General features: G+C 40.7%; 1 protein-coding gene across 14 annotated transcripts in view; it reads right to left on the bottom strand.

Annotated features, from left to right (window-relative positions):
• The window catches only part of DLGAP1 (DLG associated protein 1), a 626,931-nt gene that overhangs the window by 220,003 nt on the left and 391,363 nt on the right, over positions 1 to 15,565 (bottom strand). For 4 of the 14 annotated variants that reach the window (XM_070420578.1, XM_070420579.1, XM_070420581.1 and 1 more), the window contains exon 4: positions 13,711 to 14,745. In XM_070420578.1, coding sequence (XP_070276679.1) covers positions 13,711 to 14,673 — 963 coding nt within the window. In that variant the 5' untranslated portion in view covers positions 14,674 to 14,745. Of the gene's footprint in view, positions 1 to 8,620; positions 8,870 to 9,077; positions 9,184 to 13,710; positions 14,746 to 15,565 lie in introns of those variants that run through there. The other 10 variants (XM_070420590.1, XM_070420585.1, XM_070420582.1 and 7 more) reach the window with 5 other exon arrangements.

Raw genomic sequence — 15,565 nt, forward strand, 5'->3', positions numbered from 1 at the left:
CATCAAGAACAATAATAGATACAGAGGCAGAGCTGCCTCAAACAGATTGTCAAACTGCAGCGGGAAGGCCGGGGAGGGTTGGGGGGCAGGAGGGAGGGGGATAAGAGATCAACCGAAGGACTTGTATGCATGCATATAAGCATAACCAATGGACATAAGACACTGGGGGGTAGGGGAGGCCAGGGGATTGTCAAGGGGAGGGGGGAAAGGACACATATGTAATACCCTTTGTAATACTTTAATAAAAAAAAATTTTAAAAAAAGAAACATTCTTGCAGGAAAAGATCAAAGGGATTATTTACATAGCAGAGGCTGCATGATATAGTGGAAAAGTGAACAGATTTTGGAATCAGATGATCAGGTTTTAAATCTTTGTTCTGTCATTTAATAGCAGCATAATCTTGAGCACATTAATTACTCCCATTTTATATAAAATGAGGGTATGCATAACTGCCCCAGAAACTTTCAGAACTAAGGACAATATATGTTTAAACATAGGGCCATAGAACTTTCTCAATAAATTATGGTCTTTTTTTTTTCTCCCTTTCTACTCATTCTCCTCCTCCATCTTCTTCCTCTTCTTGCCATCATTCATTATCTCATGAACTGCATCCAGTATGTGATAGAAGAGCTCTAGACTGGAAATCAAAGGGCCTGTGTGTTCTTAGAAAAGCTAATCCCTTTCTCTGGGTCACAGCTGAGGAATAGGGTATGAGGGTGACATAGAATCATCTGTTATGCCTGGTCAGTGGTTGAGCTTGACCTATGGACCAGGTTCTATTCCCAGTCAGGGCACATGCCTGAAGTTGCAGGCTTGATCTCCAGTAGGGGGCATGCAGGAGGCAACTGATCAATAATTCTCTCTCATTGTTGATGTTTATATCTTCCTCTCTCTCTCTCCTTTCCTCTCTGAAATCAATAAAAATATTAAAAAAAGAATTTTCTGTTATAGCTAAGAAGTGATTCTATAGTGTGAGTTAATCATGAATTCTTGGCAACCCATGCTCAGTTGTGTTTTCATGAAGGACAGGGCACCAGGACTGCAGTCTGGGAGAGCAGTGAATTAAACTTACCAAGCTTGGGATAATTACTTAACATTTTTTGGACTTTATCAAGATCTTCTGATTTATTAGATTTATTAAGAGTAGATACAGACTATTCCCTCTGCCTACCCGGGCCATTAAATTCTCTTTGATAGCTTAGATCTGCTTATTGGGGAAGGAATGGGCAATAGTTTTCAAATTGTGTGTGTGTGGGAAATTTCTCCCCACCCCAGGAAAACTTGGATGCAGGACAGTAGATGGGGGAAGAGGATTTAGATTTGAATCCTCCTTTTCTTCCTCTTATTGCTTCATTAGGAGTAGCTCTGTTTTAAATTCTTTTATACAAACAAGACATTCATGCTAAATAGGTTAAAAGTATAAAATGCACTGAGCTAACTGATCTTTGAAGTTCTTGCCAATAACTGCTTATATTGACTGTGCATGTTCACTGGGAGTTCATAAAGAAGAAAGGCACACCAAGATGCATTCTCCAGAAACTACAGAATAGGCTAAGCCATGACCAAATTAGTCCCAATGCCTAAAGTAAAAAAAGCAGGGGGTGGGGCAGGAGGCAGAATTTCTTGAGTATATCTATACATATAAAATCCCAGCAGCCCTGGCCAGTTTGGCTCAGTGGATAGAGTGTTGGCCTGCAGACTGAAGGGTCCCAAGTTCGATTCCGGCTAAGGGCATGTACCTTGGTTGCAGGCACATTCCCAGTAGGAAGTGTGCAGGAGGCAGCTGAATGATGTTTCTCTCTCATCCATGTTTCTAACTCTCTATCCCTCTCCCTTCCTCTCTGTGAAAAATCAATAAAATATATTAAAAAAAAAAAAAAAAAGCCCAGCAACCAAATGGCGCAACGATTGGAATGACTGGAATGACCGGAATGACTGGTCACTATGATGGGCACTGCGGCGGCCAACTGTCCCAATCCAGGCCCCTATCAGCCCCTCCGAACCTCCCATGGCCCCTCCCCACTCCCCCAATGAGGCCCCCCACCCCAATCGGGGGCGGGGCTGGCTGGCCAACCTCTCAGGGATCACTCCCCCCAGCTGGCCGGCCCCCCATAGGCCTCGATCGCCGGCCAGGCCAAAGGACCCCACCCATGCACGAATTCATGTACCGGGCCTCTAATAGTTAAGATAAATTAATGTTTTGTGCTACATGATTGAGGAACACTAACAGATTGAATAAGAGGAAGAATTCCTACTGTCCCTGCTTCTGCATGACCCTGTAAAACCGAGAAGCCATGAGAATGCCAGTTAATTTCTCCAGGCCTCAATTTCCTCATCTGTAAACTGATGTTTTCCTATTCCAAATTATATTATAAAATAGCTACCTAAAAAGTAAGGGGAATAAAAGAGAAAAGGAAGAAAGAAAAAGGGGAAAGTACTGCTAAGCCCAATTCTCTTTTGCTCAGAAGGGTATGGGACATGGGAAGGTAGAAGTAGGTGGGAGTATAATCAACCTCACATGTCTGATTTCTAAGGCTGATTTCAGTAAGATCAATGAGGGATGATAGTAAGGTCTTGCTTAGTATGGGTACAGTCTTCCAGGTTGTTCCCTAATATCATTTTGGGAGATTTGGTGGTATTGACAATAGTGGCGGGGTGGGGGTGGAAGGGTTGGGAGGGGGTTACGGGAGGTGGGATGGTGCAGGGGCGGGAAGCGTATAGGAGACAAAGAGAAGCTGGGCTAGACAGTACAAGCTCTCTATAAGCAAGAACAATATCTTGGAAATTTCAAATTTCCTGTCATGAAATAGCTATAGGACTTGGTTATCTAGATTTACCAATAAAAGCTAATAAGTATAGTTGGTTTGGGGATTTTAAAAAAAACAGCATGAAAGTCAAAATGTATATTTTTAAAGTAGTATGAAAGCTCATATGAGATACTTTTGATTGTTTACTTCTTGAGATCATCTAGCATGAAATAAAAAGTTTCTTTGTCTGTTCAATGATTGCGTAAGTCAAATATGGCAAACCTACATGACAACCTTCGGCCTGTGGACCTGAGTTTCCACAAGCCTCACCACTCACACCTCACAGAGAGTACTTGTTTCTGGTGGATTTGTTTCACCTCCTTTGTGAAAGCCTCAGAGAGAAGGCAGCAAGCAGGAAAATCAGCTATTTATAGGCTTTTTTTTTTGACTAAAAGTGTCTGCTCAGCGTGCCATGGAATACTTCCAAGAGGTGGGAGAACAGGAAACTATCTAAAATCAACTAGAAGGCTGGAGGAGTGTTATGGGGGAAAGATTTTATATGGGAGTCATTTTCAGAAAGCTCAGCGTTCATTTGCAAACAAATGACAGTTACTTTCACTGACACCTCCTGAGTCACAGAAAAGCCAGCTAAACTTCTTCTAGTTAAGAGGAGAAGGAAAAAAAAAGACAAATTCTCTAAGGATTACAAGTAGTTAGGATCCTTTAAGGGACGTGAAGGCAAAGTCCTGCGGGAGCGTGCCTCTCTCTGTACGTATTTACTGCAGGAGGGATCACCGGCCAAGACTGATGCCCATAATACAAGTTGGGCTAACAGTTGGCCTTCTAAGAGTGGGCTTCAGGTCCTGGGTGACCTTACAGGAGTCCTACTGTTCCCACAGGAGGATCTTTATCTTCAGTCATTTCCATTTTTATAAAGAAGAATGGCAAACTATTTGCTCAAATTTTCACAATTAAGAGTCATAATTTTATTAAATTGTAGTGCATTATTCCCATGAATGATAATGGGTTTATTTTTATTGCTTTGGTGGCAATGTGGAAGCAGGTGAGATAGGGAGTATGTGGCTGCCTGAGAAAGTCTGAGCTCCCCATGGTCCTGTGGAGGAAAGAGCTCCTGAGAGAGAACTGACTTTGATGTTCATGTTCTTTGTCTGAATTTCTGCAGCCTGGTAAGTATGATGTGGTTGGCTTCAGAGAATGGAGAGGATTAATCAGGGACTTTGGGCAGGAGTGAAGAAGAGTGACGGACAAGGAGCTTCTGTCATCTGCTAGCAATGGCAGAACTCCCACCTATGAAAGTTGCCATGGTGGAAACACTCCTCAGAGAACCTGGATAAGCCCATAAAGAAAGCAATGAAGAGTAGATAGAATGCCTTGTAGACAATCCCCATAGCTGCTACTGTTAATTAAATTGTCCTGTTGACATACCAAAGCTTCCTGGAATAAGGCACCAGGGTCTTGACAGACTTAAGGGATGAAAATAAAAGGAGGTTTTATTTGAACAAACTAAACTTTGAGGAGGCCAGAAGAATTGTGTTCCATCAGGAAATATCAAGGCATGAGACAATCTGACCCACTGATGTGAAGCTTTCAAAAGATCAACGCTTTATGATCTTTTCACGTGTAGACAAAGCTTTATGTGTAGTTGGCACATTGACGAAGAAGCCTAAAATCTACTCTGTGATGAAGACCTACTATCATCCAACACCGGGAGAGGGCTTTCCTTTACCTTGGAATCAAACTGTGGATCAATGAAAATTAGACCCAGCAAAATATAAAAGAAAAAGTGGTAAGGTACATGAATCACATGAAGAAGCAGAGAAACATGGTAACCTCAGGATTTGTAAACTCAAAACATTGAACACTAGGTTTTTTAATTTATTAGCAAAATTTAAAGTTAAAAAATGTTAAACACCTAAACAAATACGAAGGTTGTGTTATTTTACCCATTTTTCAGATACAGAAATGGAAATACTAAGTAGAGGGAACCCAAAGTCATGTCGGAAGTCAGTGGCAATATTAAAGCCCATGTTTTCATCTGTTAGGCTTGACTGCCCCCTTCAGTAGGTAAAATGATAAATTTAGTTGTTAGTTCCCTAGAATTGGGTTAAAGCGTGGTTCTTGGATTTATCTCTGTAACAAAATCACTCCAGATGTACAGAATCAGAATCTCTTGGTTTGATGCCCGAAAGGCTCATTTTATAGACACTTTCAAGCTGATTTTCATGCATACACAAAATTGAGGAACCATTGCCCTAATATTCAATGATAAAGCAAGTGACCACACACATACATGATTCTATACATGCAGATGAATGTGGTATTATGCTAATTTTTACCCACATGGATGCCAATATATATAGTATTTCCAACTTTAGAGCTAGATGTTTTTTTCATTTACTTACTTTTTCATTTTGAAAGCAATGACCAAGAGGTCAGACTGTAGCCCTTGTCATCTCCCATGCACTCTTCCTTTCATATTTTCTAGAGTTGCCCTGATTTAAAGGTCTCATTGCCCAATAATTCTCTCCTACATGTCACATTTGGACAGTATGGTTACAGATATGTTAACAATTTTTATCTTAGGAAAGTGACATGAGAGGTGAGGAAAACTGGCTGCCAAGAGAATGGAAGATGTCAGCAAGAAGGGTATTGTCTTGAAAATCCAGTGTCAGGGCTCTGTCGCTGTGCCTAAAGATCACACCTCCATTTGTCCCCCTTTGGCATGTGATTCACTCATAATAAAACCGTTGGAGTGCAGGAAGGACTGATAGGAATAAGAGAGAAAAACATACTCATTTCTTTATTTTAGAGGTTAAAAATACTACCTGCCATTTGTAACCATAGAATTGTAGGTTGCAACCAGCATACATGCACACAATATACACTAACCCTGGACTCCACATTATTTTGCTTCATAGACAGTTCTGTGATGTCACAAGCCTAAATTTTATAAAATGTTTTCTAATTCTGTAAGAACAATGAGTAGGAACTATAACTAATAGAATATAGTGACCTAATAGTAAAAGAAAAGATCTACCTGTCTAGAAAACTTATTTTGCAAATGTAATGAGAAGTTTCTTTATCTTAGAAACAGAAACAAGGTAGGGTATATTGCCAAACTTTAGAAAATAAAAAATAAACTGCCCAATTTTTTAACGATAATTCTATATATTCTTACACTTAAAAGGTTAGAGAATCAGAAGAGGTCTTTCCTTGGTCATTGTTTCTTTAATAAATGTCCTTAAAAAATAATAATAAAAATAGTAGAAATAAGAAACTGGCCAAAGGTAACAGAAGGAGTTGTATGATATGTCTCTCCTTACACTATATTATCTCCTTTACCTCTGTTATTGGAATAACAGCAATGAACTCATTCATTCTCTATATCTTTACTTTTGAGCTACAATTAGAGAGAACTGGTTTGAAGGAGAATAAATGATTCATTGAAAAAAATTAAAGCACTCCCTCCAACTGTGGTTTCAGATTAAGCATTTATAAAAACACTTGAATATGCACTTACAAAAATAAAGTAAAAGAATTTTCCCTGTGCCATAATGTGTTCCAAATGGGAGTTATTAGAGGTGAAGCCAGAAGGCAGGGGGTGAGGCAAAACGGTCTTGAGAAGCAGGTAAATGAGCCCTAGATGTGAAGTCACACATGCATGTTATTGCTATCCAATGGGAAAAATTACAGGTTCAAAATTTCAGGTGAGTAAAACAAATCACAGTGAGATTATACAACTCTTCATGGGCTTTTTATTTTTATTTTTAAAAAATATATCTTATTGATTTTTTACAGAGAGGAAGGGAGAGGGATAGGAGTTAGAAACATCGATGAGAGAGAAACATCCATCAGCTGCCTCCTGCACACCCCCTACTGGGGATGTGCCCACAACCAAGGTACATGCCCATGACCAGAATCGAACCAGGGACCCCTCAGTCCACAGGCCGATGCTCTATCCACTGAGCCAAACTGTCAGGTCTCTTCATGGGCTTGTTAATAGTAATCTCATTTTACCTAAACAGGCCAATTTTAATTTTTTTAAAAACCAAGCTTCCCTAGCAAATGACAGAAAATAATCTAACTATTAATAATGAGGTGCTATAGTTTGAACCATATTTGTAATTTTAACTGTTTAGATCTATAAAAATGGAATTTCCTCTGATTCAATTCCATCTCAATGAGCACAAGAATCTACTAAGAGGTGGTTACATTAAAACCCAAAATCAAAATGGTGAAAACAAACAAACAAACACCCTTAATCTAGTCACCAAATAAAAGTCAGCTTGGTAACACTGCATATGTTTTTAATGGTTCCTATAAAACCTCAAACAAAACAAAAAAAATACAATGAGTTCTACCATTTATAAATCACTGTTGGTGTAAAGTTGTGTAAAGCCATGATCTCAAAGGGACCAGAGATTATGGATAAATATTTTTCTACAGAATGGTAAATTATTACTTGGGTTACTATCTTTAATTTTCAACCAAGCAAACTGCCCTATAAGGATGCAAGGGAGCGAAGAAATAAAATGCACTGACCACTGAGAGACCTAAGGCTAGTTTTGCTCTTTTACTCAGTGCTAACTAATGCTAAAACTTCCAATAGCAGATTGGACTTTGTGGGATCAGATAACCAAGCACTTTTGGTGCTATTGAAAATGTCTTTAAAATAATAAAACTGTAGACCAAGAATAACAAAGTTTCTTTAACAACCTCCAAGAAATATATTCTTTTTTTTTTCTATTTCATTTCAATCTTCCTTTTACTACCACTGAGTCTTTCTGGACCCCTGCTTTCACATAGTGTTTTTCCAGTTGTCTCCCCCACCACCCCCATTACTTGGATATGGGCGATAGTGAGAATTACAGAAAACCCAGGAGAGAATTGTGAGGATTCTGCTGCTGATCACTGATTCTACATTCAAAGTTAACATCAGGCAGGAGTGGTCTCATTTTCCAATCAACAAAGAAGGACCTCTCTACTGAGATCAGTGACAAATAGGGAGATTGTGCAAGACAAAAAGGAAATACATTAAAATTTCTGGCACTCTTTACTGGATTATTAGAGCAATTTAAATAATAAACAAACAACAACAAAAAAAATAAACAAACAACAACAACAACAACAAAACAACTAATGTGGTTGATGGGGGTTTTAAAACGGCAGCAAGGAAACCTCACAGTAACCAAAGTAACTAGCAGAATTGCTCAGCACTGTCACACATTTCACATAAAGTAGTTTAGTTGATTCCGTATAATTTAAATTGTTCTAAAACAAGGGGAGGAAAAGCCTCAGCCAGGGAAAGAAAAACCTCACTGGGCAAAGATTGAAATAATCTTGAACAAAATTTTGAAAAACAGTTGTACCTGCATTGAAAAATAATCCTGGGTTCATGCTTTATGAATGATACTTCAGTGATCTTTGGTGGAGTCTTATTTAACCAGCAGCCACCCCCCTCGCCGCCCTCCCCAAGCCCCTCAACCATCCAGAAATTTTAATTTTGCAACAGAACAGTAAGCATTCAGGATTCTTGTCATGGAAAACGAATGATCACATTTCAATCACTAGCCACATAATGTCCTCTAATAGCACCTGGCACCTTAGATCATCTGTGTCAGTTAAAGATTTTACAAAGCCCCTGTGGGGACACAGATTTGTGGGTGTCCGAAGTATCAACCTGTTTTCCTACCATCTGCACATACATTAGTTTGTTAGCTCTTTCAGTCTTACTAGCCATTATTTAGAGAAGAAATAAAATAACAAAACGATCCTCCTTCCCCCCTCCACCCCAAACCACCCAAACCAGCAACATACTATCACCAAATACAAAGTAATAAAAGAGCTGTACCCAAACCTGGTCAGTCCTTCCATTTCTTGAAACTTGCACACAAACTGAAGAAACCCATTCAGCCTTAAAGAGGTCGATCATTTTGCTCGCCTAAAATTTCATCTCTGTGAGTGCTTTCTTTCTCGGGTCTGTCTTGCTCTCTCTCTCCCTCTCTCTGTGTCTCTCTCTACTTCTACCGGAGAGTGTTTTCTTTCTCTTTTCCTGTTTCTGCTGCTGAATGAACGCAAAATACATGATTTGAAGGGATTTTGGTTTTTAGGCTAACAGTTGGAAATCTAAAATCTTGCTCTTCTGAATGGCTTTAAATGCCAGTCTCTCAACATATAACGTTTACATAAAGACGCATATACAGAACCAAGAATCTTGCTTTTTTAAAGCAAAAACCAAACCACAACAAAAGCTCTTTTTACTCCTTTCATCCCCTTCCTATTTTATTTACTTAACTATTAGCACTTACCCTGAGATGTGCCATAAATGCTCTATTCCAAATGTATAAAAGCCAACCACATCTCAACTGAGAATTAAACAGTTTTAATGTCTTCAAATCCATGTCCCTGATTCAAAGCCTGATACAGACAGTCACTGGCAGTGGTACAATAATTCTACACAGCAGACATCTGATTCTTGACATTTAAAAATAACAATATTGGGGGGGAAAAAGAGCCCTTTTTTAAAAAAAACTACAAACAGCTTGTGAGTGAGCACATTATCACCAATTGATTGTATTAACTGGAACTGGCAATGATTTCAAGCTACAATATTTCATTTCAAAATCAATGTCACACAGAGGCCAAATACCTACAGACCTCTCATTTTCTATATAATTACAGCAATGGCCTATGTTAAATTAATTCTAAGCGATAATTGGACAAAGGGAGAATCAGAACTGTGCTAGTGTTTAGATGCTATTATTGGTGGCTATTAATTTAATCTTTGTTCATTCTTGGATCAAATTAGGAACCTTTTAGTCATTCTGTTGCTTGTTTAAGATGGATCACAATTCATAAACATGCAGGCACACATATCAGGTCAAAAACCCCCAACACATTTATTTCTATTTCTGAAGCACATTAGAGACTCAGACCGATCTGGGATCAAGTCTTAGCTCTTCTACTCACTATCTATGCATTCCTGGGCAAATGATTTAATCTTTTGTGCCTCAGTTTTGTTGTCTGTAAGCAGGAGTAAACAGTAATACTTTACAAAGTTGATTTAGGTACTAAATGAGATACTGTATGATTTCTAGCACATAAAAAGTATTTGATATATGCTACTTCCTCTGTTTTATATTTGGAAGGGGGTTGGGATCGGGCATAATAAAAGGAAAGAATTCAGGTTTTGTAGGGAGACATCAGTTTTGACCCGCCATGATGCTATGGACTAGCTGTGTGTCCTTGGGCAAGTTACTTAACCTAATTTACTAAATCTCAGCTTCTTCAACTGTAAAACACCTTTTGGTTTTAAAGAGCAAATTAGATAACATTGGAAGAACACTCACTTTTGGTAGGTATTTATTAAGTGAGAGCTCCAGGCTCTGGAAAATTGCTTTAATTAGTACTCTGCATATGTAACTTAGGAGTTTAAAGATGTAGACTGAGCTCACAGGCCTTTAGATCAAGTGTCTCACTTTATAGCAGAGGAAGGAGACCCAGAAGAGCTGAAATAATGGTTCCAAGCAACACCAACATCACTAGTTCTTGGTAAGTAGGGACTAGAACACAGACCCTCTTATTTAAAGCTCAATGCCTTGTCCACTCAACCCTGTGATGTTGAAATTGAACACATTGGAAATCCAATTTCAGGACTAGGTGGTAATTAAAACAATACAACTAGGAAAAAACAAAACAAAAATCTTCTCTTTCTTGAATTCCCCAAATTTGCTTCTAAGGATGAGCTTACAAATGAAATTATTCCACAGGAGCTGGCAGGAGCTGGCTACATCCATCTTTCCAAGAGGAGCTCGCACAGGACAGCAGATTCTCCTTTTCCTCTAAAGCAAGACAGGAGCTGGAGAGAACGTCCAGTTCTCAGGCGCTGCCCATTCTCCTGCCTCCCCTTGTGAATGGCCAGCTCCTTCACTTTTTTTAGAGGAACTCTTCGACATCAGCACAATGGGTGAGAAGAACACACTGTTCTACATTTAGTTTACTCACTAACCTACTACTTCATCATATTTCAGTTTGAAAGCCTTGTACAGACCAGGAGCTCAATAAATATCAAAATTTGTTAAAGAAAGTATAATTCGCCCTAGCCTGTTTGGCTCAGTGGATAGAGCGTCAGCCTGCGGACTGAAGGGTCCCAGGTTTGATTCCGGCCAAGGGCACATACCCGGGTTGCGGGCTTGATCCCCAGTGTGGGGCATGCAGGAGGCAGCCAATCAATGATTCTCTCTCATCATTGATGTTCCTATCTCTCTCTCAATCTTCCTTTCTCTCTGAAATCAATAAAAATATATTTTAAAAAAAGAAGGTATAACTCTACTCTCAGTTATATTTAAAGGCTTGAACTAGCTCAGGTTAGGGTTAATTATTGCCTAGTGTAGAATAGAAACTATTAAATGTTTTCAATATTTTGATAATTTCAGAATTAAAAATAAAGGTGCCTTGTGTATCAAAGTCAGATTAGTGATTACTCTGAGGAGGAAGGGAGAGAAGAGGGATTGAGGAAGGAACATATGAAATCCATTGCAATTAATGTTTTATTTCTATAGCTGAGTGATGTATATTTTATTTTTTTATACCTTTTTGTAAGCCTCAAATATGTCATTTAAAAATTGACTTAAAATAAATTCAATAATTTGAAAATGGAATTTCCAAATCTTTATGATAGATCCACTAATATGCCTGTGCTAAATCCCATACTTAAATCTTCAAGCTTTCATTCTCATTTTACTAAAGAATGTAAATAATATGTTTACTTTAAAGATTTTTTTCTCCTTGCTCGCCATTTTCATGCCCTTGATTCTAGGGTTGTGCTGGGTATATAGGAAAGAGCTATGTTGCATCACATAGATCTAAGTCTAAATCTCAGTTCTATAATTTACTGGCCACATATCTTTAAATCATTTAATATTTCCAATCCTTGGTTTCCACTCTTGTAAAAACAGAGTATTATTATATCTAGCTCTCAAAATTATTATGAGGAAATGTTTGCTACAGCATCTGGTACATAGTAAGTTTTCAATTAATATTAGTTTCTTTCTTTCTTTCTTTCTTTCTTTCTTTCTTTCTTTCTTTCTTTCTTTCTTCCTTCCTCTCTCTCTCATTCTCTCTCTCTCTCTCTCTCTCTCTCTCTCTCTCTCTCTCTCTCTCCTTCTACTTTTCACCACTACTTGAGCTTTTTACTTCACAATGGTATAAAAAGAAAAAAGAATTTAAGGTAGGAAGAACATGGGCAATTATGCAACACAATGGAAGCATTTTGTTACTAACAAAGGCTAGCTCCAGATGCATGTAGAGTATCCTTCTTTAACCTGATATTTCTTATCTAATCTCATCACTATTTATTAAAGTCCAGTTTTTTTTAAAAAAATTATTCTATTTTTGCTGCTAGTCACAGAAACTTTATAGAAAAAAATATCCTTCTAGGGCTTCTATCTTATTATCCATTCTTTCTTCAAGACAGATAGTCTAATCAAAGTATTTTATTCTCAGTGATGGATGAGATTTATGTGCTTAAGGCAGTTCTAAAGTTTTCTGATGTAATTCCTATAATGGTCATTTCCATAAATAAAGAGGCATGGGTTCTAGTCCTACCAGAGCCACACACTAACAGTATACCACTAAGTCTTTACCTTTCTTTGAGTCTAGTTTTTTTATATGCTAAATGAAGAGGTTGGATTAAATGATCCCTTTAGCTCTAACTTAGGCAATACACCATGTAATTGTGTAGTGTTTGTGAAAACTATCCACATGTTGGTGGCTTCTTCTGAAGTCTGGGGAAGGGCTGTGGCACTGTCCTTGCCCACTGACTGCCAGCCTGGAATATTCTCAGGGTTTGTAGACGCATGTCCAAAGGAGCCAGTTTTGTCAGGAAGAGAGCAAGATGATAAACTTCTCAGTGGGAGACTTTTTCTTGCATTTCTTCTTAAGATTAGAGTGGGAAATGATTATAGTACAGTAAGAACTTTTTAAAGAGATGGGGATAGTAGGAGAAAGAGGAAAAAAGACACTGTAACAAGGAAGGATATGAGGGCCATTGTTATGAAGGGTTGTGTCGTAGGAAAAATGACAACACTAGAGGAAGATTGTAGGAAAGGGAAATACTCTTTCCCTATTCTTTTTATCCAGGTGAAATCTAGTTTAAGTGACTGGAGGGCAGCGGGAAAACATGAGGAGGTTGTGGCAGAGGAGGAGCAGCCTGTGGTGGGTCTGTATGTGTGTGGGATTTACACGCTGACACTAATTGCATTTTATTGTGTGGATGCTTCCCCTTGTCCTCCTCCTCTCTGCTGTCCTACTCTCTGCAGCTGTGCTTGTCAGGTCCCCTAACTGGCTCCAGCTCCACCTTCCCAGTGCTCAGGGCATTACCCCCATTCCCTGTGCTCTGGGCAGCGGGGGCTCAGGTGGGAGTGTGGTTAGTGTTGGTATTGGTGTGACAATTACAATGGTTAAGACAGATCAATTCCCCCAAACTAATAACTCCAGGCAGAATTTTACAACTAAAAATAAAACAAAAAACAGAAAAGAACAACAACTCTAGATAGATATAATTAAACTCTTTCCAAAATTCCAAAGGTCATTGTTGACTTTTGTAAAAAGGTGGATTTATTTTAACATTCTGTGTAGACTTCCCTTTCCTCTCCTCTCTATCCCACGATCCTTCAGACAAAAGAACACAAAACATTAATAACTCCTTGCCTCTATGTGGGTGTGCTTTTCAAAGCACTTTGATATCTAGTAACTCAAGATACCTAGATGAAGATGGTAGCAAGTTTATTTCCTGATAGGAGCACTTAGCCAGAGAAATGTTAAACAAATTTTTTTTCATGCAGAAAAATTCATAGGAGAGCCAATACTAGACCCAGGAGAAGACACCACACAATTAGCAGGTATAATTTCTGAACATCCACCACCCGACAGAAATGGTACCTGAAGGTACTGGCAGGAACGTTCTTGCTGACACGACTCAGACTTCACCATGGCCTGGTCCACGTTCACCGAGGCCTTCTGGTAGACCTCCCGGGCGCGGCTCACTGTCAGCGTGGACGACCAGGCGCTCTTCTTCAGGAGCGGCGCGTCCAGGTTGACGGGCAGGTGGGCACAGGTGGAGCACTTGACATCGTTGTTACTCCGGGAGGCCTTGACCGCCTGCTCACTGATGGTGTTGTAGGTCTCCATGAAGTACTGCGAGGCCGAGCGGTCAGGGCACCTGCCCATGGTCATCACGCCCGACGGAGAGTGGTAGATGCACATGTCGCTGTCCAGGTTGTCGTCGGAGCTCCACCAGCCCGGCGAGGTGTTGGGGGAGGTGTTGGGCCGGGCCTTGGGCTCGGGGCGCCTCTCCTTGCTCTTGCTGCGCTTGCCATACCTCACGGTCTGTGTTTCGTCGGGGCTGGCTTTGCCCCCGTTGACGCTGCCTTTGGATGGTCCCTCCAAGGAGTGCGACTTGGTGAAGAGCTTCTGGACCGAGTGGACCAGGTGGCGGATGCGGCCCGGGCTGTCGCTGCGGTGCTCCAGGGCTGTGCGCTTGTACTGCAGCGTGTGGTACCCATCCCGGCTGAGCGGCAGCTGCCTCTCAAACTGGTCCAGGAGGTTGGGGGGGAGGCGATTGGCCTTGGTGGCCAGGGTGCGGGGCACAAGGGCGCACTCGTCCTTCAGCTCCTGCTGCGAGTTGTAGTGCCTGCGCGGGAAGGTGCTGCTGGCCAGCGGGTCGCTGAACGGGCCCACGCACTCGGCCTGGAAGGAGTTGCGCTGCGTGTAGTAAGGGTGGTCAGCCGGGTGGTGCTCCACTGGGCTCAGCAGGTATGGCTTGCGGTCCGAGTGGTGCGAGTCACAGGCGGAATCGCAGGTGACTCCGTGGTGATGGCTGCGGCTGCCGGATAACCCTTTCATTGCTGATGGGGCGCAACCGCGGGGGTCATGGACACCCCGTGGTCAGGTTCCAGACCCGTCTCCCGCCAAGACCTGGGGGATGAACAGGAGGGGGGAAATGGTTAACAGGTCCTTTGGTAAATAGATATTGCTTTGTCTTGTGGTGCTGTCCGCTACTGTGTTTGTTTTGTGTCAGAAGAACTCATCACTGCCCCTGAAAGCAGTTGCACTGCATCGTTGGAGAAACTCCATCGTCTCTGTAAGGCGGGAAAGACAACTCCAACCAGATATGGGGAGACTGTAGGGGTGAAAGCTAGTAAACCTGGAACAGGAAACTATAGAAATGCTGAAGTGTTTTAAAATTATTTGGAAAGAGGACCCCTTTTCCCCTTCCTCCAAGATTCCAATAACTGGCTGTATCTTCCCCTTGCTTCTCTGGCTTTATCCTTAACTGTATGTGAATGGGAAATCTAACTCACCGAAGGCTCATTTGCTCTGGGAAGCCTTTGCTGATCCCCCTTTGCAGACAGGACTAGTTCCCCTCTGTGCTTCCCCACCAGCTACTCTCTCAGCACCAGTGGAATTTTCTCTGGCTTTCCTGGGTAGCTTCAGTTCCTTGCAGACCTGCCTACCTTTTAGGCACCTTTACATCCCTCTCCCTAGCACCAGGCCAGCCATGTAGACACATAGAGTAAACATTCCATAAATGAGAATAAAAAGAAAGGAATAAATAAAGGAGTATACTGGCACCTTATAACTTGAGGATATAGCTTTCTATCTTCCATCACATGCTTTCCCATTAGAATTCTGTAGTAACAATGACACCACACAGGCACCCCTCCCCCACCATGGTAATCAGAGTTGATAAAAATAACAGTCTGGCAAATAAACCAGAGCTGTAGAGACAATCCGC

Source organism: Myotis yumanensis, unplaced genomic scaffold (genome assembly GCF_028538775.1).
Source record: "Myotis yumanensis isolate MYYU_CA2020_CCGP unplaced genomic scaffold, mMyoYum1.0.hap1 SCAF_7, whole genome shotgun sequence".
NCBI lineage: Eukaryota > Metazoa > Chordata > Mammalia > Chiroptera > Vespertilionidae > Myotis > Myotis yumanensis.